This window comes from Pristiophorus japonicus, chromosome 13 (genome assembly GCF_044704955.1).
Source record: "Pristiophorus japonicus isolate sPriJap1 chromosome 13, sPriJap1.hap1, whole genome shotgun sequence".
Classification (NCBI taxonomy): Eukaryota; Metazoa; Chordata; class Chondrichthyes; family Pristiophoridae; genus Pristiophorus; species Pristiophorus japonicus.
This window is the reverse complement of record NC_091989.1, coordinates 129579840-129603101: the sequence shown is the minus strand read 5'-3', so window position 1 is coordinate 129603101 and position 23262 is coordinate 129579840. Positions and strand designations below refer to the sequence as shown.

At 42.9% G+C, this 23262-nt stretch overlaps 1 protein-coding gene across 7 annotated transcripts in view; it reads left to right on the top strand.

The window, feature by feature from the left end:
- The window catches only part of chd9 (chromodomain helicase DNA binding protein 9), a 331271-nt gene that overhangs the window by 57867 nt on the left and 250142 nt on the right, over window positions 1-23262 (top strand). For 6 of the 7 annotated variants that reach the window (XM_070898010.1, XM_070898007.1, XM_070898005.1 and 3 more), the window contains exon 2: window positions 15796-17537. In XM_070898010.1, the coding sequence (XP_070754111.1) occupies window positions 15972-17537 (1566 nt within the window). In that variant the 5' untranslated portion in view covers window positions 15796-15971. The remainder of the gene's footprint in view (window positions 1-15795; window positions 17538-23262) is intronic. The other variant, XM_070898009.1, reaches the window with a different exon arrangement.

The following is a 23262-nucleotide window of genomic DNA, read 5'->3' as shown; positions in this document are numbered from 1 at the left end:
CATTTGAGACCATGTCCATAGTTGAGTACAAATACAGGGTCATTGACTTCAATATCGTGTGACAAATTTGCGCGATCATGGTACATGCTTTGTTGGCGCCTGCCCTTGACATGATCATGGAGATCAGGGTGGACTAGAGCGAGCCTTGTTTTGAGTGCCCTTTTCATGAGCAGTTCGGCAGGGGGAACCCCGGTGAGCGAGTGCGGTCTTGTGCAGTGGCTGAGCAGGACTCAAGACAGGCGGGTCTGCAGGGAGCCTTCGGACATGCCTTTCAAGCTTTGTTTGATGGTTTGGACTGCCCGTTCTGCCTGGCCGTTAGATGCAAGCTTGAATGGGGCAGATGCGACGTGCTTGATCCATTGCGAGTCATGAATTCCTTGAATTCAGCGCTGGTGAAGCACGGCCCAGTGTCGCTGACAAGGACATCAGGCAGGCCGTGCGTGGCAAACATGGCTCGTAGGCTTTCGATGGTGGCAGTGGACGTGCCTACAGACATTATTACACACTCAATCCATTTTGAATAAGCATCCACAACAACCAAGAACATTTTGCCTGGAAACGGGCCAGCGAAGTCAACGTGGATCCTAGACCACGGTTTGGAGGGCCACGACCACAAACTTAGCGGTGCCTCCCAGGGTGCATTGCTCAGTTGAGAGCAAGTGTTGCATTGGCGCATGCAAGACTCCAAACCTGAGTTGATGCCGGGCCACCACATATGGGATCTGGCTATAGCTTTCATCGCTACTGTGCCTGGGTGGGTACTGTGTAGGTCGCGTATGAACGTTTCCCTGCCTTTCTTGGGCAAAACCATGCGATTGCCCCACAAAAGACAGTCCGCCTGTATGGACATTTCGTCTTTGCGCCGCTGGAACGGCTTGATCTCTTCATGCGTCTCCGCTGGAACGCTGGCCCAGCTCCCATGGAGGACACAGTTTTTTTACAAGGGACAGTAAAGGATCCTGGCTGGTCCAGGTCCTGATTTGGCGGGCCGTAACGGGTGGATTTTCATTTTCAAATGCATCACCATGAGCAAGTCTGCAGGCTGTGCCATTTCCACCCCGGTGGTGGGCAATGGTAGCCGAATGAGCCATTTCCTCCCTGGTGGTTGGCAATGGTAGCCGACTGAGAGCATCAGCGCAGTTCTCTACCTGGCCTGTGGAGAATTACATAGTTATAGGCAGACAGTGTGAGCGCCCATCTTTGGATGCCAGCAGAGGCATTAGTATTAATATTTTTGCTCTCTGAGAATAGCTATGAGTGGCTTATGGTCAGTTTCTAACTCTAGCTCAAGCCCAAACAGATACTGAGGCATTTTTTCACCCTGTAAACGCATGCCAGAGCCGTTTTTTCAATCATGCTGTAGGCCCTTTCGGCCTTGGATAAACTCCTTGACGCATAAGCGACCAGTTGCAATGTCCCCGATTCGTTTGCTTGTTGCAACACACACCCGACCCCATACGAAGACGCATCGCAAGCTAGCACTAAATGTTTTCATGGGTCGTACAGAACAAGCAGTTTGTTGGAACATAACAGATTTCTGGCTTTCTCAAAAGCAGTCTCTTGTGATTTCCCCCCTATACAGTCATCTCTCTTGCGTAGCAACATGTGTAGAGGTTCTAACCAGGTGCTTAACCCAGGTAGGAAATTACCAAAATAATTGAGTCCCAGGAACGACCGCAGCTCCGTCACGTTCTGTGGTCTCGGCATGTTCTTGATGGCCTCCGTCTTGGCGTCGGTGGGTCTGATGCCATCTGCTGCGATTCTTCTCCTGAAGAACACAACCTCTGGCGCCAGGAAAACACACCGAGTGTTTCAATCTGAGTCCCACACGATCTAGCCAACTTAGAACCTCTTCCAGGTTCTGCAAGTGTTCGATAGTGTCCCGACCTGTGATCAATATGTTGTCCTGGAAAACCACGGTGCGCGGAACCGATTTTAGCAGACTCTCCATGTTCCTTTGAAAAATAGCCGCGGCTGATCGAATCCCAAACAGGCATCTATTGTAGATGAACAGACCTTTGTGCGTGTTGATGCAGGTGAGGCCTTTCGAAGATTCTGCCAGCTCCTGCATCATGTAGGCCGAGGTCAGGTCCAACTTGGTGAACATTTTCCTTCCTGCCAGCGTCGCAAATAGGTCGTCTGCCTTGGGTAGCAGGTACTGGTCCTGCAGCGAAAAACGGTTAATCGTTACTTTATAGTCCCCAAAAATTCTGACCGTGCCATCGCCCTTGAAAACCGGAACAATCGGACTGGCCCACTCGTTGAACTCAACCAGCGCGATGATGCCCTCTCGTTGCAGCCTGTCCAGCTCGATCTCCACTTTCTCTCGCATCATATATGGCACCGCATATGCCTTGTGGTGGATGGGTCGTGTACCGGGAACCAAGTGGATCTGCGCCTTCACCCCAGAGAAATTTCCGATGCCTGGCTCAAACAACGATGGGAACTTGCTCAAAACCTGGGCACATGAGGCTTCGTTGACGGAAGAAAGCGCTCGGATGTCGTCCCAGTTCCAGCGGATTTTTCCTAGCCAGCTTCTGTCGAACAGTGTGGGGCCATCTCTTGGTACAATCCATTGTGGTAATTTGTGCACCGCTCCATCATAGGAGACTTTTACTGCTGCACTGCCAATTACAGGGATCAGCTCTTTCGTGTAAGTTCTCAGCTTGGTATGACTAGGGCTCAGCTTGGGCCTTTGTGCCTTGTTGCACCACAGCGCCTCTTTTTCCAATTTTAAGCAAGCTTACAGTAAACTGTCCATTGGAACAAGTACGTTTTGCTGTGGAGAAAATAATTTCTCCTAATTGTGAGATGATAGTTCTGACTGACATCATAGGCAGTCCCTCAGTGTTTGAGGATGACTTAACTAACTGTTGACTATGAAGAACTGTGTTTCAAGCAATTATATCTCAACCGTCATATTAAGAATGGTTTTCAGTGTGCATGGTTGTCACAAGAGATGCATGGAGATTCTTTTTCCCAATAATAGCCCCTTACAGAAAACAACAATAGAAATAAAGATGAATTTCTATAAAACCTTTATTATATCTGTCCGAAACATAAAGTGCTTCACACACACAATAACTTTGAAGTGCAGTGACATATATATATAGGCCGATGTGGCAGCCATTATGTGCACGTCAAGGTACCACAGACAGCAATGAGATGACTCACCAGTTAATCTAATTTATATATATGGAGGTGGGTGGGGTGGCTTGACCCATCCACCTCCACGGAGGTGGGTGGGGGGCACACACCCACCTCCATGGCACGAACCCGGTATTGCAGTACTTCCAGGAACGGTGCAGTGGCTCTAGGCCTTTTGGCTAAGAGCATTGGCGCAGAGTGATCCTTGACAGGTGCAGGGTGATCTCTGGCGTTTGTGATTTGACACAGAATTGGAAAGATTGGCAATGAATAAAAAAAAAACAGTTAATCTAATTTTGGCGATGTTGGTTGATGGTGGAACATTGGCCAGGATGCGGGAGGGACGGTGGAGGATCGAAAGAGGTGTTGGAGGGATAGATCTGGGTGTTGTCAGAGCAGATATGGAAGATGACTTTTTCGGATAATGTCGCATGTAGACGAGGAAGTAGAGGGGCCACGGATTGAGGCAATGGTGTGGTTGTCGGAAGTGAAGCCATTGTTGGAAATGCTCTGGCTATGATTGGCTAGGTCAGAGCAGAACAAAGTTGTTAAATGTGCATTGTAAAAGTATACAGTAAATGAGATTGAATTAGAAGGAAGAAACTTGGAGAAGGACCTGAAAATAATGGTAGACTCATCACTTTAGGCTTTTTAGAAAATATGCAAATAGCAATGGTGAGAGATACAGCTAGAGCAGTAGAGTAATGGTAGGTTGTATAATGCACTACCAGAATTAGTGATTGTAGCAGAGAGCATGTCAACATTTAAGAAAAGTTTAGATAGGTGATTGAAGAATAGGGATGTAAAGGGAATTGGGAACGAAGCAGGCACATGGGATTATGACTACTGTACTAGCAGAGAATAAACAACAACAAATTGCATTTATATAGTGCCTTTAACGTAATAAAACATCCCAAGGTGCTAAAATTGATCACTGAACCACATACGGACAGATGACAAAAGTTTGGTCAGAGGTAAGTTTTAAGGAGTGTCTTAAAGGAGGAAAGAGAGGCAGAGATGTTAAGGTAGGGAATTCCATAGCTTAGGGCTTCAGCAGGTGAAGGCACAGTTGCCAATGGTGAAGCAATTAAAATCGGGGATACGCAAGAAACCAGAATTAGAGGAGCGCAGATTTCGTGGAGGGCTGTAGAATGGAGGAGATTAGAGATAGGGAGGAATTTGAAACCAGGATGAGAATTTTAAAATCGAGGCGTTGCTTAATCCGGAGGCAATGTAGAACAGCGAGCGCAGGAGCACTGAGTAGTTGAGTTTAATGGTTTTTCTATGTAATTAGGAATAGAAACATAGAAAATAGGTGCAGGAGTAGGCCATTCGACCCTTCGAGTCTGTACCGCCATTCAATAAGATCATGGCTGATCATTCCTTCAGTATCCCTTTCCTGCTTTCTCTCCATACCCCTTGATCCCCTTAACCGATAAGACGTTTCCTGAAACTCTTATCCATGTTATTGTCACCTCCAAGCTTGACTTCTCCAACTCGTCCACTGCCATTGTCCTTGCCGACCTCCATTTACTCCCTGTCTTCAGACTGCTGTGTCATTTATAAGTACCTTCATGGCCTTTCTCCACTTTATCATCTTCAACCTTGTGTCCCAGTTTTCACCTGCCACTTGTCTGACATATGGTCTTCTGTGTCTCCTCTGCATCATCATAGGCAATCCCTCGAATCGAGGATGACTTCCACGTCAAAAAGTTCACAGGTGTTTCAACGAAGGACCTAAAATTCCAGGTCCTGAACTAAATCTTGAAGGGTGGAAGATGCCTGTGCGTGGATTTTTTTAACGTGTGGTGGCCGTTGCATTCCACCATTGGTGGCAGAGCTTTTAGCCATCATAACCTTGTACTCTTTAAAAAATCCTCCTCCCAAACTCCTCCGGCTTGCTACGTCTCTCTCCCATCTTTAATTGCCGCCTTAAAGCTGCTACTTCTACCATGCTGGTAGTCTGCTGATCCCCTCTTTTGCAACACTTTGGCGTCTTTACCCATGCTGGAACTGCTAATTAATGTAAATTGTGTGTTGTCCCATGCATGCACAGCTCTCTGGTGACTAGTTTTTAAAATTAGGAGTCATGTATTCATAGTTACCAGTGCTTTTCTTGTATTCAATCCTTGACCTGCATGAGTTGGCTTTAGGAGGTCTTTGTAATTCACAAAAATGGTAAAGAAGGAATGCTGTGATAAATCTATGACTAGTTGAACATATTAGGATTTGGGCTGGTGGAGTGAGGAGGATGGGGAGGAAAAAGAGATTGCAAAACCAGTGCTTAAAATTGTGAAGTTAGTGTGAACTTGAGAGTAACTTGAAGGCTATGGTATGTAGAGATATATCGGGGTATTTTATCATTGACAATGCATTTCTAGTTTCACAAAAGATCTGCAATTCACAAACCCTCATCATCATAAGCAGTCCCTCGGAATCGAGGAAGACTTGCTTGATTCTTCTTAACATGAGTTCTTAGGTGGCTGTACAGTCCAATACGAGAACCATAGTCTCTGTCACAGGTGGGACAAATAGTCGTTGAGGGAAGGGGTGGGTGGGACTGGTTTGCCGCACACTCTTTCCGTTGCTTGCGTTTGATTTCTGCATGCTCTCGGCGACCAGACTCGAGGTGCTCAGCGCTCTCCCGGGTGCACTTCCTCCACGTAGAACGGCCTTTGGCTAGGGATTCCCAGGTGTCATTGGGGATGTTGCACTTTATCAGGGAGGTTTTGAGGGTGTCCTTGCAACGTTTCCACTGCCCACCTTTGGCTCGGTTGCAGTGAAGGAGTTCCGAGTAGAGCACTTGCTTTGGGAGTCTCGTGTCTGGCATGTGGACTATGTGGCCTGCCCAGCGGAGCTGATCAAGTGTTGTCAGTGCTTCAATGCTGGGGATCTTGGTCACTGCTAGTTGAGTCAATATTCTGTTCATGTTACTGTTAATATTGCTGGAGTTTAAAATCCTATACAGCATTGCACAATATCCCACGTGGCAAGTATTGCTTTTATTCCCTTGTTCAAATTCAAGGACTGTGAAAGTAACCGATATATATAGTCTACTCATTTTAAATTATTTGATAGTGCAAGAAAGGACATGAATTAATAAAATTGAATTATCAGGACCAGTATAATATTGGGTTACTTTATTTTTCTCTTAAATATTGGAGTAGCTGACAGCAAAAACAAATCCAGGGTTTTGCCGCTAGAAATGTGCATGAGAGGACATCTTGTTGACTGGCTTGTCTGGTAATTAGCATAGTGAAGTGGATTAAATCCTACTGATTTAAATAGTTCACAGGTGATTAGGAATAGGATTGTTCATTGGGTTTATATAAGGACACTTGATGTCCTGTGTATATGCTGTTCTTCACTTATGTTAAAATTAGGGCAATAGCCATCTCTTCCACATTCACTGAGTTACATATGATATGTGCTGGTAATTTGAATAGAGCAGTTTTCTGTTAAACTGAGTTGTAATATGCAGAATAAAATTGATCTTTGGACATATACTGATGATGTCAACTGCCCTGCCCCCCCCCCCCCCCCCAAAAAAAAAACCAAACATGGTTATTCCAAATGGTCATTCTTGAAGGGGATTCTCCATTTTTAACACAAAATGTTCTTGATGTGGCTGGCAAACTATTACTTATTGTTAATCCTTAAATGCCACCCTTTTCCAATTACCAATCAACCAGTGCGGGACTGGAGTCCAGCATACACACTACTAGATTTAATGAATTCAATTTCAAACTTGCCATGGTGTGATTTGAAGTCATGACATCTTGGTTGCTTGTCTGATGCCACACCACTAGGCTACTGTATCTGATTTTCATAAAATATAATTACATTGTTTTTCAAATGCATGATTTACAGAGACTTGATCTGCTTTGGCTTATAAAATTAATAAACTTGGATAATAACACTAAAATTTATCACTTTTGTGTTGTCCATAAAGCAGCATATGTGCTTAAAATTACAATTATTTTTGATAACTCCCATTCCTTGCCTTTCCTACCGCACCCCCGCCCCCCATCCCTGCACAAACTATATGGACGGTTGGCCTTCCCTCCTCCCCCTGTCCTACAAAAAAAACTTTTTGTTCAAATTCGCTAAAACAAATAAGGTAACCAGCTGCTTGGATGATACCTACTTGTACCCTGCAAACCTTCCTCCCCCTTTCTCTTCACACTGCACCCCTGCACGCAACAGTTTTTTTCTGACTAATCACAATCACAGTACATCATTTATAGACTGCTCCAAAGTGTCAGGAACAAAAATGCCAGACTGGTTTACAATCAGTAGTTCAACATCACATTCTTTATAATGCAGAATCCAATTACCATTGCAGTTGAAAGATTATGCATGGCAGGCTACTTAATGCACAAAATTCTGTCAACCCTGTTCTCCCTCTCAACCTCACCCATCGTCAAGGGTGGTCGCTGTTTTCTAATGACTGATACAGATTATGTATTACGTACTTGTGGTTACTTTAATTATAGAAGTGAGAACATTTGGCTCAATAGACATCCCTTTGGCACATCCTTGATGTTGTGGGGGTTTATTTCAGTTGATGAGAAATATAGGCAGTTTGAAGAAGGGTCAACCGTAAAAGTGAAGTTACAGGCAAATTAATAAGAACTGGGAAAGACCTCCTTTACTAAGTTTGCCATTGAGATGCCGCAGACCCCTCCATTCCAAAGGCTCTCTCCTGGGGTGACTTATTTGCTACAATTTTGGAAGATGTTGATTTGATTGATTTCAGAAAAGAAATGGGAAGATTTCTGTTTCAACAGGGTGTTGAGGGAAATTCATCATTCTCTTCTGTAATTTCAGCTTGAATATTGAGTTCACTCCACTCCACAGCCACCCAAAAATGATATTCCTGCACTTCGTGGGAGACTAGGCATCTGCTTCACTACTAAGGATTGGATGGCTTTTCCATTGGATTACCGGTGATGACATCAACAAATTGCATGCCCCACAAAACCACCATAGATATAGATAAATGGATAGAAACTCTGCCATTGCTTATACCATTTCTGTACAACTGACTTAACAGTGGAGGACATATCCATGAATTAGACCACCAGGAGTTTTTTTTTCTCCTGACACCCATCCACCCCCCCCCCCCCCCCAACCTCTTCCAACCAGATCATTGGCTGATATTTATTATGAAGGTTTATTATCTGTTGTCTGCCTTTAGAAAGGTTGATAATCTCCACGCTTATCTGCTGATGCTGCTCTTGACCTAGCGCAGGCCTCTGAGCTGTCCAGAATGAATTGTCCTCCAGTTTTTTCCCTCTCGTCTGTTGGGTTGTGTGTGGTATTTGCTGTAGCTGCCAGAATTCTAGCTGTAACTACAACAGCCAAACTAACAAAATACTGCAAATATGGCAAGGGTTGCAAGCATGCACGTAACATGGTGAACAGTTACAGGTGAATTTGAAATAATTGAGAATTAAATTCATTTGCGCATCACAATTATTTTTAAAAAGTGACAACGAAGCTGTCATTGCCATTAAAAACCCAAATGGCCCACTAATGTCTTTTAGTGAAGGAAACCTGCTTGCCTATATGTGACTGCAGTCCTACACCAATGAGGTTGACTCTGAACTGCCCTATTAAGTGGCCAGCAAGCCACTCAATTGTTTAGAGATGGGCAACAAATGCTAACCTTGCCAGTGACACCCACACCGAGAAAAGAATAATGAAAAACAAATGAGTAATGAGGCCACATTTTGGGTTTCTTTTTATTAAATGACCTTTTGTCTTAACCCAGGAAGAAATGTCCATTAGTTTGTAATAGCAGTGAATAGTTCTCCATTAGTAAGTTTTCTCTTGAGACTGATTCACCCAGTGTGTGTCTTCATTAGGAAACATACAACTGACCATATTTCCTGATATATCTTCAGCTTTTTCTACATAGCAGCAGAGAAGCTGCTTACGTTAGTACAGTGGAACTGTTCCAATTATGACATGTGAAATGTGGGCTGTGGGTTTTTTTTGTGTGAATATAGATCTGCTGCTGGGATAAGGAAGCCGGTATTAGTAGTGTAAATTCCAGAAGCTTGCTCACAGACGCCAGTCTCCCAGAATCCAAACTCAAACAATGGCAATATAAAAGTGACTTTGTGATCTCTACACCAAATTAAATTCAAAAACTACCTTTAACCTGTAGCCACACATTATCCAAACACTCTTGTTTGCATTTAGCTGTAAACCGGCATGCAGTTTGCTTGAACTGTTAGTAAGTTCTGTGGTGATTCATACTGCCTTAAACCTGCTCCACCTGAAGTCTGTTCCATTAGTGAATATGTGATCCCATGGTGTAGTGGAGAATGTATGAAGAACCAACTATATTGGCTCTGAATTTGCTGGAGTGGAATATCTCCCAGTGTGCCCGGTTAGTTAGACCTGTTCCTACACCCTTCAGCTCAAAAATGTTCTGTCCACAAAGTTGCTATAAGTGTGAGCTGATAACAACGCAACAGAGGACAACAAGGCATCTAGAACCTTGGCGAACAGTAGGATAAACAGTGTAACTCCTTAACCAATGAGATTTAAAGATTCAGAAATAAACACCTAAGGAGGAGGGTGAATTAGAGTGGGTGCATTCAATGTCAAATCAGATGTGGAAAGAGAAATCGAGCAAGATTTTCTTTTTCATTTTAAAATTTAACTTTTATAAAATTTCCAACAACAATTCACTATCTGAGGAATAAAACACCACATTTTTAATTGTTCACTTTCTGGAAAAGAGAGGTTGATTGGGAGACATTAACAATTATCACGTCATTAAAAGGGTACTTGCACTGTTAATTACTAGACTTAACTGAGTTTAATGGGTAATTTAATGTGCAAATGCAGCAACTTCATGAAAATTGCAGGGAGGTTGACCGCGGAGCAGCACAAATCTGACAGCAACTTGTGACTTGCAATTCATGGGGTATCTCTTCCGCGCCACAAATTGCAGGCCGATATTCACATTAACCTACACATCGTTGTATTTACAGCAATATATATATATATATATAAAACAAAAAATAAAATTAGGACCCAAATTTTGAACAAAGTTGGTACCAAGTCATATAAAAGTTATAGGTTACTGTTAGTTTTGAAGAGTCAAGATGGGGTGAGAAATCTGAATTGGCAACCTGTCTAGTTTTGTTCATTCAAATGATGGCTAGATTGAAACCTATGATTATACTATAGAAGCATCATGGATTTTTTGAGTGAAATTTTCCTCTGTATATCTTGTTGACTGATATCGTACTTAGCTGTTTAATGGGATTGAGGAAAAAGTGAAACCAAAAGAGGAAATGCTTGTTATTTATGAGATGTGCATGTAATACTTGTGTAAATTGTCTACGTGTAACAGAGACGGTGTTTATTTATTTTCTGGGGAATAATTTGTTGCCAATGATTGTCAAAATGTATTATTTTTCTTCATTTTGCTTTCTGCAAATATTCTTATTCAGTTTAATACATTCTAGGGAAACTGAGTTGAGTACACACGTTTAAATGCCATTGTGATGCAGATAAGCAGGCCTAACTTGGCCGCCGCCTCCTTGTGTTATATGAAGGCAGCTTGTTCTTCACCAGCTGAAGCTTCTTGCTTTAGGCCTCTAGTTGCCAAAGTTTGGAACAAAGTCTCCAACATCTCTACATGACGAGTAAAATCAGATATAGTGTCCAGCTAATTAATTTGGCTTGTCCAGGTTTCTCTGCTTTCTTTTACAGGTATCTGTTTCAGGAGAAGCATAAAAAAGATGCTTTTCAGATCATATTTTAACACTAGCTCCCTAACTGACTATATAGAGAACCAATAATGCATCATAAAAGAAACTAGCATTAGAATGCAGGAGGCTAAGGCACAAATTGCAATTTTAGACTGAACAAAGAGAGATTGAGCTTCAACTGGATTGTAGTCATGTGCTGTGTCCTTCAGCAATGATCCATGCAATACGTTACCTGCATTAAAAACAAACATAATGCATCTGTAGTTGGGTTAGAAATACCCATCATTAAACTTGTGTTAAATGCAGTAGTCTGTTGACAGTCACTGCTTTCCATGATTATTGCGCTAATGGTTGCTTCCTGAATGAGACTGCAGTTTGCCAGATTTGCCTCCGGCTCATGAAATGTAGCCATAAAAGATAGCTGTAATATGTTTACCACATTATTTATAATAGATAGACAAACACAGTAAGCCTGAGAAAATTCAGTTGCGCAACTGAACATGAAAAGTTTGATCAATGCTGGGCACTCTTGTGCATCAGATAAAGTAGACTTGGCACTAGTATCAACTGCTGACACTGACGTTTATCTATATCAAGGGCAGATTAAATAGGATCCTCCAAGGAGGTGTCCCATCGATTGAATAACATGGGATTTCCTTCAGATGGAAATCCCTCAGCTCAAAGGTCCTGATGCTGCCCGAGAGAGTGCTGTTGAAATAATTCCAGTGTCGTCAACACAAGGTAAATGTTGCACTGTACTCCCTCAAAGTGCAGAAATCCCTGAGAAACAGTGGGAAGCTACTCAAATAATTTTCCAAGAAAATATCTGAAATGGACTTGTGCACTACCTCCTCTACTTGCATTATTGTGGGTTGCTTCCTCTCAGATATTCGCAGACTCCCTCAGACCTTGTATTAATGACTTGCCAGATATTCCCTTCTCTTGTACCAAAGCTGTTTGCTTCTCTGCACAAACAAAACCTCCTGTGTTTCTGATTGAAGACGGAGACATTCGTAATTCCTCTTGTTTTTTGCCTTGCCAGCCATTATTCTCAGACATCATGGAAATTAGCAGAGGGTTATCTTTCACCGTTATGCAACAAATATTACATCTGAATTCAGGAAGCATTCCATTAGAGAGCCTGCCTATTGAAGGATTATGCTTATTATTTCAGAATCTCCTATTCCTGATGGTAGACACCTGGAGCTTATAAGCACAAAGTGGAAAAGAATCTTTCAGACATATTCCTATTTTATGTGATGTCCTGCCTAAGCTGGAGTATCTTCAGCATCAGTTTGACATTGGTGTAAAAATTAATTCTATTTGAGTTCAGGCTGGGGATATTTTAGTCTTCTATGCAGGCTCATTTGCAGGTTTTATGTAAACTATTGGAAATAATGCAAGTTAGGCCCTCATTTATTCCCAATTTGGACCTTAATTTAGTTCTTAAGTTAAATCATTTTACATTACAATTTGTTTTTAATCTAGTTTCAGAAAAGCACCTATTGATATTGTTCAGACAATCGTCATTGTTTATAGGCTGCTGTGACAAGTAGATCCCTTCCACTGTCCATGTGCATCTGTGCATCATTGTGACAGCGTGTATGGATGTCCTGTGCTGCTTCAGGCGGGTCTTGGCCTCTCACCTGTTCTTTGTTGAGATGCAATCCAGTAAGTATGATGATGCCTGGGAAAAATATCGGCAAAATAAAGCAGCCCATAAAAGTTTGAAATAACAAATTTTGCGTTCCGTTTATTCCTTGGCTTTCTGGAGGGCATGTGCTGTTGCTTTAGACACTGAGCTGGTTCTGTGCATTTGTATGCATGTAGCATGACAATATGTTACATTTGACACATACTGAGACACACTCAGCTCCTAAATTTATCAATGCAAATCTAACAACTTATGAAAGACGTACTATTGTTACATCAGGTACAGCTGTGAAGTAATTTGGATTCAAGTGGATCAGGCTCAAGGCCATGGATGCTCTGCGCATTCATTGAGCCAGAACGCTGGACTCAAAAAATCTAGTTGTATGAAGATTAGGTTGTTTATTTTACTGAGTGTTGTCTATGGTGGGAGTAACAGGCTTTATCTATTGACAGCACTCCAGGAAGCTAAAAGTGCTGTTCAAATCTCTGAGTTTGTTTCTCACATGGAAAACTGTTTTTTTCTATGTGTTGGTTTTGGTTCAGAGAGTTGGTCATCGGCTATATTTGATTTGACATTGAAACATGGTGATCCTTAGGACTTGTGTGGCGTTTTTATTTTGAGAGGTTGCTTCATAGTTTCAGATGAGCCAAGAGATTGTCTGTCTGTTTTATTCACTGGCACACAAATCATATAGTTATATTGGTTACACTTCTATTTCTCTAGCTCTCTTTTCCCCCCTCTTCCTTCAGAAATCTACATCGTGAGTGAAGAAAAATTGCAGGGCTATGGGGAAAGGGCGGGGGAGTGGGACTAGCTGAAGTGCTCTTGCAGAGAGCCAGCACAGGCTCGACAAGCCAAATGGCCTCCTGTGCTGTAACCATTCTATGGGGTCAAGTTTCGGCCTGAGTTGCTCCTATTTTTTTGGAGCAACTAGTTTAGAATGGAGTATCTTAGAAATTGCAATTCTCGGCCTTTAATTTGCTCCAGTTCTAGTGAGTTAGAACAGTTTCATTTTAGAACAGATTATTTTTTTCAAAAGGGGGCGTGTCCGGCCACTTACTCCTGTTTTGCAAGTTTAGGCAGCGAAAACTTACTCCAAATTAACTTAGAATGGAGTAGGTGTAGATTTTTGTACACTCAGAAAAACCTTGCCTACACTTAGAAAATCAGGCGTAGGGAACGAGAGATAGGGGGGTGGTGGAGGGGGTTTACAAACATTAAACACTTGACTTTTACCAATAAAGAGCCATCAATAATAAATGATAAATCAATAAATAAACCAATAAATCAATCCAAATAAATTTAAAAAAATAAATTAAAAATCACTCAAAAATTATTTCTACTCACCTACTGCAGCACCAGGGAGATTGGGAGAAGGTGGGGCGGGGGAGAAAAAGAAGACGACGACGAAGGAGATGCCGCCGACTCTTCGGGCGGGGCCCACCCCAGCGAGATGGGGGGTGGGCGCGCCCCGTTGACATCGAGGAAGCCGGGCCCCGCCGAGGACTTTGGGCGGGGCCTGCATGCAGCCTATGCCAGACTGCCAATGTGTCTTCAGGCGGGCCCCGCCCCAGCGAGATGCGGGCGGGCCCTGCTGACGACGAAGCCGGCTGCCAGGAATTCTTCGGGCGGGTCCCGCCCCCAGTGAATGGCCGGGCGGGCGGGCCCCGCCACCGAGGTAAATGTGCAGGCCACTGTGTCTAGGATAGAGTCGTCGCCCCTGAGACAGGACGCTGACCGCTACTGCGCACGCGCAAGCTGCCAGCACTGTTTTCTGCGCAGGGCTGTAGCTCCGCCCCCAGCAGCTCCTGCTGCGCGGCGCCGAGGTGGAATCGGGCCTACAGCTATCTGAGAATCGCGAGGTAAGTATTTGGCGCAATTTTTGTTCTATAAATTAGGCGGGCCTCTCCGATGTGCGCCGTTCTAGCCGGCGGCCGAAACGTGGCCCCTATGATTCTATGCTCTAGGACCCATTAATGATTGCGTGTCTCACAAAGCAATGTGGGCAATCTTGACAATTATTTGTTTCTTATGGTGCAAGCTCCCAGGGGAAATTTATATTGAAGCAATGGATAGCCAAGTAGGTGAGGGAGTGCAAGTTACAACACTGCCATTTTACAGGATGAAATCTGATGGCATAGTCCAAGGTTACTTCCTGGGTGTATCTCAGTCAGTTTCAATCAATAATGCATGCAAGGCTGTCACAAGGAACAATCTTCACACATTTAAGAAGTATGGCTGTAGATTTGGCTGCCGTGCACAATACACAGATCTCCCACCCTCTTAAGTTTCCACTATTTTGCTGTGTTTTGGTATGTGGAGAATGCAGAGCAAAGAAAAGATGCATTAGAAATAAAAAGAGAAAAATTAGAAATGCTGGAAATAAAAATAAAAACCAAAGCCACTACAGATACTGGCAGACCTGCTGCGTATTTCCAAAGAAAAAAATAGATGCATGTTAATGTGTGGACCCTTTCAGAACTAAGGGTTCATGCCCAGAGTGTTAACCTGTCTCTTCTCTTTACTGATTGTGATCGACCTGCTGTGTATTCCCACCATTTCTGTTTTTGTCTAAGGAAGACGTTGCCTACCTGGTCAGGTTACCTTTTATTCTCTCACACACACACACACACTGTGCTGAAAGATGAGTACAACAGGTCCTACACTTTTGGTTAGTAATCTACATAATCTCTGTCCATCCAATTTTTACCCTTCACCTTTCCTCTCATGAAGGTAGTGACTTCTACTGGGGTACAAATTCTGAAAGGCTCACTCGAGTCACAATTCTTAATTTAGGAACCTGGTCAGTCAATGTTGGCACATTATTCAGTCATTGCGATGCTGAGCTTGATTGTGTCCTCATCCAGTGTACACTTCCAGAAAAAGCTACTAGATAATGTCAGAAAGGGGCACCTTGACTAATTGTTTTTATTCCTCCTCTTCTCCTGCCCCCTTAGCCCAAGGTGCTGAGGCCTTGTATAATGCTTTTTTTCCCGCTACCAATCACCTAACTTCATATAGACCAGGAATCAGAATTACTTTTTACTGCTTTACCTACAGAGTTGTTCAATATCGATGTGACTGTGAATGGGGCCTACAGTCTGTGATTTGTAGTTACACATAACTGAAGCTGATGGAGAGTGTTTATACTCGGACTATTGTATGTGATAGATATTGCTTGTTGGGTTGATGCTAATGTGGTCATGCAATATAACATTATTAATGCACTATTTAATTGTTGTTTTCTTTATTTTTAAGGGACTTTCTAGCTGCTGCATGACAGAAGTATCTGCATGAATTAAGTGGATAGAAAGTGACATGCAGTGGATTAGTTGTTGATCAGTTTAAGAAGTTGAACTGCCCACTACAGAACAGCTGAAGTAAGCTCACTTGGAGCAAACTGTTGATTACTGTCGAGCAGTAGATGAAGCAAGATGACTGATCCCATCATGGATTTTTTGGATGATGCTAATTTGTTTGGCGGAGGATTGGAAGGCTTGACGGACGACGGTTTTTCTCAAGCAGGACCAGTTTCGTTGGTTGATGAACTAAACCTAAGTGCAGATTTTGAACCTTTGCAGGTTGAGACATTGCACCATGTACCGGAGACACAGACACCAGAAAAAATTAACTTTGAGCAGTTACAGACATTTGATTCACTGAAACTTCATCAAGTGAACCAGCCGTTTAACTTGGTGGGCGCCGGTACTGAGACCAGTGTACTGTCCCCACATTCCCAGTTTCATTGTTCACCAGATCATCAGCAAAATCAGACAAATGGGTTGTTCCCTTCTGGTCATAATGATAGTAGTGGTCAGTCATTTGTGGATGGAAGCCCAATGTGGGGTCACCAAAGCCCTATTTCAAATCAAAATGGATCACCATTCCATACCTTGCAAGGACATTCACAATCCATCCAGCAGATGACTCCTTTTTTAACGCATCATGATTTTGCCCTGCATCAGTCCAGCCCACAGCAGCAGCAGCAGCAGCAACAACCTGCATCGGTGCAACCTCAACAGAATATGAACCATTTCACTACAGGACAGAAAGCTCTAAATCAGGGCAATCAATTCATGGGTGTCCATGGATCAGCTTCATCTCATATGACTCACATGGGCCAACCAACTACAACTGTAAGTTCATCCACTCAACAACATCCTGCTTCAGCCCAACAGTTTAACCAACCAACTACAGCTCTGCCTATGAATCCAGTGCATCCTATTAGATTCACTAGTAGTGCCAACCACACTGGTGTACATCAGAGTGTGAACTTTTCAAGCTCATCTCGAGATATGTCTCCTTGTTCTATCAATAATTCAAGCCAGTTTACTCCTCAGTATTCTTATCCTAGTAACAACCTAGCAAATGGCAACAATTTGACATCTACTACAATCCTTTCTACTCATCAGGTAACCCAGGCCATGACTTGCTTCTCTGGAGGCGATGCATTCACAGTGCCGGCAGGGACCAACCAGGAAACAGTGCAACATATGCTCAATCCCAACAGCCCTGCTAAACAAAAGGTTCTTCAGCCTATGCTTTCTGTAAACACTCAGGGAAACTTCAGTCCTTCAAGTATGTCCTCTCTCCAAAGTGGTGTGCCAGTAACAACCAGCCCGGCTTCACAGGTGAGAATTTCTAATACATCAGCTCAAAGGAAACCAACTGGCTTTTCATCTCTTCAGGGAAATCCACTTCCGCAGTCTCGGACACATCCATTGACCAGGATGAATACAGATGATGTTTTTCAGGAGCAGCTGTTAGCCACTTTCGGCAATTCAGGTCTTGGCCATAGGGATTCACCCCCTATTCCAAGACCAATGGCTCCACGACCGTTGCAGCAGCATCCAAACATGCAACAGGAGATGGTTATCCGGCAGCAAATGCATCAAGAGCCAGCTACCATAAGTCACACCCTCTCTCAACATTGGCAGCCATCGATAAGTAGCCAGCATCGGCAGATGAAGGGGTCTATACAGTTGACCTTGCAACGGCAGGTTTGTACTTAGGACATGATCATTCAAGAATTTATCAGCTCTGATAGTATGAACATATAATAATGCCATTCTGAATGTTTGTGTGAATTTGGGTCACGTGCTGTTCTTCATTTTGAGGTGCTATTTTCAGCTGTCATTTATAATTATGCTAAAGTTATAGCTGTAACAAAATAACATTTCTAAGAGAATTAAAAAAAATAATGGATCAGATTTTGATGGAGTGGGGCATCTCATGGCGTACCCCGTTCTTTAGACTTGTTCGTGCATGTTTAGGTTCTAAAATCTTTTGTCCACAAAGTTGCTGGAAGTGTGAACTGATAACACTGTGGTGTGGGCAACAGGCCATCTGGGACCTTTGTGAACAATGGGACAAACAGTGTATCTCCTTAACCAATTACTTTAACAGATTGAGAAATAAACAGGAAGGACAGAGAAAGAGGGTGAATTAGAATGGGGGAATTCAATGTCAAATTAGGTACAGAAAAAGAAAGAGGGGGAAAGTAAGATTGGATTAAGTGAGTGAAAAAAGAGACAAAGGAAACGTAAGGAAAAAATTGTAAAAATTAAAAATTTGACTTAAAAAAAAATCTCCAACAATTTACAACCTGAAAGAATGAGACTCCACACTTTTGATCATTTTCTGAGCGAGAGGTTGATTGGCAGTCATTAACAATTATCACCTCCTTAAAAGGGTACTTATACAAGTAATTACTCGACCACTTTCTGTGGCACGTTTAATAGACAATTAATGTGCAAATGCAACAACACCATGAAATACTCGGGGATGTTAAGGAAGAGATGGTGTTTTCACAAAGCTAATGGAGTGGCACAAATCGACCAGCAATGTGTGGCAGTTCGCAATTCGCAGGGTATCACATTAATAACGTGTGTGTCGTTTAGGCACCGTTACCTTTTCAAGCAAAATCTGGCCCATATCGTGAAATAGATATATAAAATAACAAATAAGTGGGAGGTGATTTAACAGTTGCATTACAATTTCTGGATTACGCTCAAGTTCGGAAATTAGTATAGCTCTTTATTTTATGACTTGCAGTTTTGGGTATGGGTGTCTGACTAAGTTAATGAAAGGCCGTGTAATACAGTTGTAATATAGGTAATACAAAACTTTAAGAAAATGGAAATTCAGCTTGCTGGCGGCTTACTTTGCAGAATTTTGAGGGAAGACCGAATTGAGGTCTATAAAATTATGAGGGACCTAAATAGAGTGGATAGGATGGACCTATTTCCCTTAATAGAGAGGTCAATAACCATTTAAAGTAATTTATAGAAGGGGAGGGGCCATTTTTCACCCAGAGGATGCCGAGGGTCAGGAACTCACTACTTGAAAGGGTGGTAGAGGCAGAAATCCTCATCAAGTGAATATCCAGTACTTTTTAAATGTGAAGTGCTGTAACCTAGAAGGCTACGGACCAAGAACTGGAAAGTGGGATTAGGCTGGATAGCTCTTTTTCAGCCGGCGTGGTCTCCTTCTGTGCCATAAATTTCTATGATTGGTTAATTAAGGCATTGAGTACCTGAAATATTAAATTACCAATCCTGCAACTCACTAGACTGGAAGATGAATGTCTGTTGTTATACTGGTTGAATTATGATAAATTTGAAATTTAGCACCTGTTTTCTAGAGTTCATTTACATCAAAGTTTTTCCAAATATGAGTACTTTTGATACCTCCCAAATTTTATGGGCCCAGGTTTGGTGAAACCTAAGTTCCACCCAAGGACCGCTAAGACCCTGATGCTATTTTGGGTGGTTGTTTGGTGAAAAAATGTGGGGGGAAAAAACCACCCAGCGGAAAAAATGGACCTTGCACGCTGATTCTGAGTGGTAGAAGGTGGTAGATCGCATTCTGGGTGGCAAATGCAATCCTCGGCAAAGTAACGCCAAGGATAGAGTTGGGGCCCAAGGAGGGAGGGGGAGCGGGAAACAACAAAAATAAAACATTTTCAAAAATGTTTTTCAAAACTACTATAAATCTTTCAGAGGACCCCATTGACCAAAATCGCTAAGAAATGAAGAAAACAAGTGCACTAACCTTTTTTTGCAGATCTTCATACTTAGCGTTCAGGTAAGACCTGCCTCCACGCGGCGGTCCCTTCTGCTGCTGGAGTGGAGGACCACCCGGACCAATCTGGGGAGTCAGTGGGCGGGAGGACTTTTGCTGGCGCACGCCAACATACACTCCCCACCGGTCTTCTCTCCCCGCCAACGTGAGGATCTGACCAAACTTGCTCGGTGGGGAGAGTGCCCAGAAAACATGGAGACCGCCGTCTCTGCGGCAGCCGGCATTAAGTCGACCAAACTCGGGTCCTAAGTGCATAATCAATGGTTGCATTGGTGGAGCTCTACCCAGCAAGATTATGTGATGTGCTTGCAACCGATGTAGCTTTGAAGTATCAAGTTTTACTTGGCTGTTGGGTTTTAATTGTATTTGACTAGTAGTATTCCCTCTGTTTTGTGGCATGATGCAATCTTTGTGTTACTTGCTTTATCGCAATTTTCTCACCAGCAGATTGGTGATTTCAAATTTTTAAATCTTGAACTAAGTGACTAGCAGAACTCTGGATTAGATCTTGAATATGTCCATCAAGTTACGTAACATATTTGCAACTTAAAGCTGCAAGATAACACAGCTTTTATTATCGAACCGTCAATGAAATGTATATACCCTGAACATTTGTAAGAAATTAGATTCCAGGTTACGCTTGTTGGGCCTCGGTGTCTGACCAATGTGGTCATTAATGATGAGCATTCTAATTGCTGCAGTGATCATTTAATTAACGCGAAACTTCATCGGTGAAATTTGTGTTCAAGGTTCTGGGTAGCCTTGCTGGGGAATGCAACATTTCTTTGCAATTCTGTCACTTAAGTGTCAATATTGAGCCCTCCCCCGCGGGACAAGTATAAGACAACATACAGCAGAGTAAGCCTCCATCTACTGTGCCCCAGCAATATGCCTTGACCTCAATCTTGTGAAAACACCCTTTCCTCTATCAGTGTGAATTTTTCTACTTCTCACTCCAACCATCCTTCTGACCTATCTGAATGAGTTTAAGGGCTAATTTGTCTCAGACCTATCTTGTTGAAAATTCTCAAAAGGAATTAATTCCAAACCCAATAAAAATAGTGAAATTCATTTTTATTTTTTGGTTGATTCTTGTTGAGATCTCACAAATTTAATTATTTTTCTTCAATGCATTGCACTGTCACCTTTTTAAAAAATTCTTACTTGGCTCTATTGACCCGTGTAACAATCAGGACGATGTTATCCTGCTCCTGCTGCCTATTGAGTATGAGAATAAACTATGCGGACAATAAACAGAAGCATGTTTTATCAAGTTTGGAATTCCAACAGTGTGCAGATTCAAAGACGTAAAAAAACTGCATGTTTTCAACAAAAAGTGAGCTGGGTGAGTTTTGGGGGACGGAAGAGAGCTGCAACTGCCGAGTAATGTTTGTAATAGAAACACTGGTTAAATATGGAATGGTGCAGGAATATATTTACGGAATTTAAAAAAAAAGATTCCTATGACCTGGCCAAAGGTAGCTAAAACTCGCAAAAGTGTGTGGTTACATTTCAACAGCCATGTTAAGCAGAAAAGCAAGGGACCTAGTACAGAGCCCTGCGGAACCCCACTGGAAGCAGCCTTCCAGTCCCAAAAACACCCATCGACCATTATCCTTTCTTTCTTGCCTCTGAGCCAATTCTGGATCCATCTTGCCACTTTGCCTTGGATCCCATGGGCTTTTACTTTCCACTCTGCCATGCAGGACCTTATCAAAAGCCTTGCTAAAATCCATATAGACGATATCAAATGCATCACTCTCTGCCAAGCTAGTTTAAACCCTCCCCAACAGCACCAGCAAACCGCCCCCCCCGCCCCCCCCCCCGGGAGGATATTGATCCCGGCCCTGTTAGAAACATAGAAAATAGGTGCAGGAGTAGGCCATTCGGCCCTTCGAGCCTGCACCACCATTCGATATGATCATGGCTGATCATGCAACTTCAGTACCCCATTCCTGCTTTCTCTCCATACCCCTTGAACCCTTTAGCCATAAGGGTCACATCTAACTCCCTTTTGAACATGTCAAATTAGCTGGCCTCAACAATTTTCTGTGGTAGAAAATTCCACAGGTTCACAACTCTGAGTGAAGAAGTTTCTCCTCATCTCGGTCCTAAATGGCTTACCCCATACCTTGGACTGTGACCCCTGGTTCTGGACTTTCCCAACATCGGGAACATTCTTCCTGCATCTAACCTGTCCAATCCCATCAGAATTTTATGTTTCTATGATATCCCCCCTCATTCTTCTAAATTCCAGTGAATATAAGCCTAGTCGATCCAGTCTTTCTTCATATATCAGTCCTGCCATCCCGGGAATCAGTCTGGTGAACCTTCGCTGTACTCCCTCAATAGCAAGAACATCCTTCCTCAGATTAGGAGACCAAAACTGTACACTATTCAAGGTGTGGCCTCACCAAGGCCCTGTACAACTGCAGTAAGACCTCCCTACTCCTATACTCAAATCCTCTCGCTATGAAGGCCAACATGCCACTTGCCGCCTTCAGTGCCTGCTGTACCTGTATGCCAACTTTCAATGACTGATGTACCATGACACCCAGGTCTCATTGCACCTCCCCTTTTCCTAATCTGTCACCATTCAGATAATCTGCCTTCCTGTTTTTGCTACCAAAGTGGATAACCTCACATTTATCTACATTATACTGCATCTGCCATGCATTTGCCCATTCACCTAACCTGTCCAAGTCACCCTGAAGCCTCTTAACATCCTCCTCGCAGCTCACACGACCACCCAGCTTAGTGTCATCTGCAAACTTGAAGATATTGCATTCAATTCCTTCGTCTAAATCATTAACGTATATTGTAAATAGCTGTAGTCAAAGCACTGAACCTTGCGGTATCCCACTAGTCACTGCCTGCCATTCTGAAAAGGACCCATTTATTCCTACTCTTTGCTTCCTGTCTACCAACCAGTTCTCTCTCCACGTCAATACATTACCCCCAATACCATGTGCTTTGATTTTGCACACTAATCTCTTGTGTGGGACTTTGTCAAGAGCCTTCTGAAAGTCCAAATACACCACATCCACTGGTTCTCCCTTGTCCACTCTACTAGTTACATCAAAAAAAATTCTAGAAGGCTTGTCAAGCATGATTTCCCTTTCATAAATCCAAGCTGACTTGGACCGATCCTGTCATTGCTTTCCAAATGCGCTGCTATTACATCTTTAATAATTGATTCCAACATTTTCCCCGCTACAGGTGTCAGGCTAACCGGTCTATAATTTCCCGTTTTCTCTCTCCCTTTTTTTTAAAAAGTGGGGTTAAATTAGCTACCCTTCAGTCCATAGGAACGGATCCAGAGTCTATAGAATGTTGGAAAATGACCGCCAGTGCATCCACTATTTCTAGGGCCACTTCCTTAAGAACTCTGGGATGCAGACTATCAGGCCCTGGGAATTTATTGGCCTTCAATCCCATCAATTTCCCGAACACAATTTCCTGACTAATAAGGATTTCCTTCAGTTCCTCCTTCTCATTAGAACCTCGGTCCCCTATTATTTTTGGGAGGTTATTCGTGTCTTCCTTAGTGAAGACAGAACCAAAGTACTTGTTCAATTGGTCTAACATTTCTTTGTTCCCCATTATAAATTCACTTGATTCTGACTGCAAGGGTCCTACATT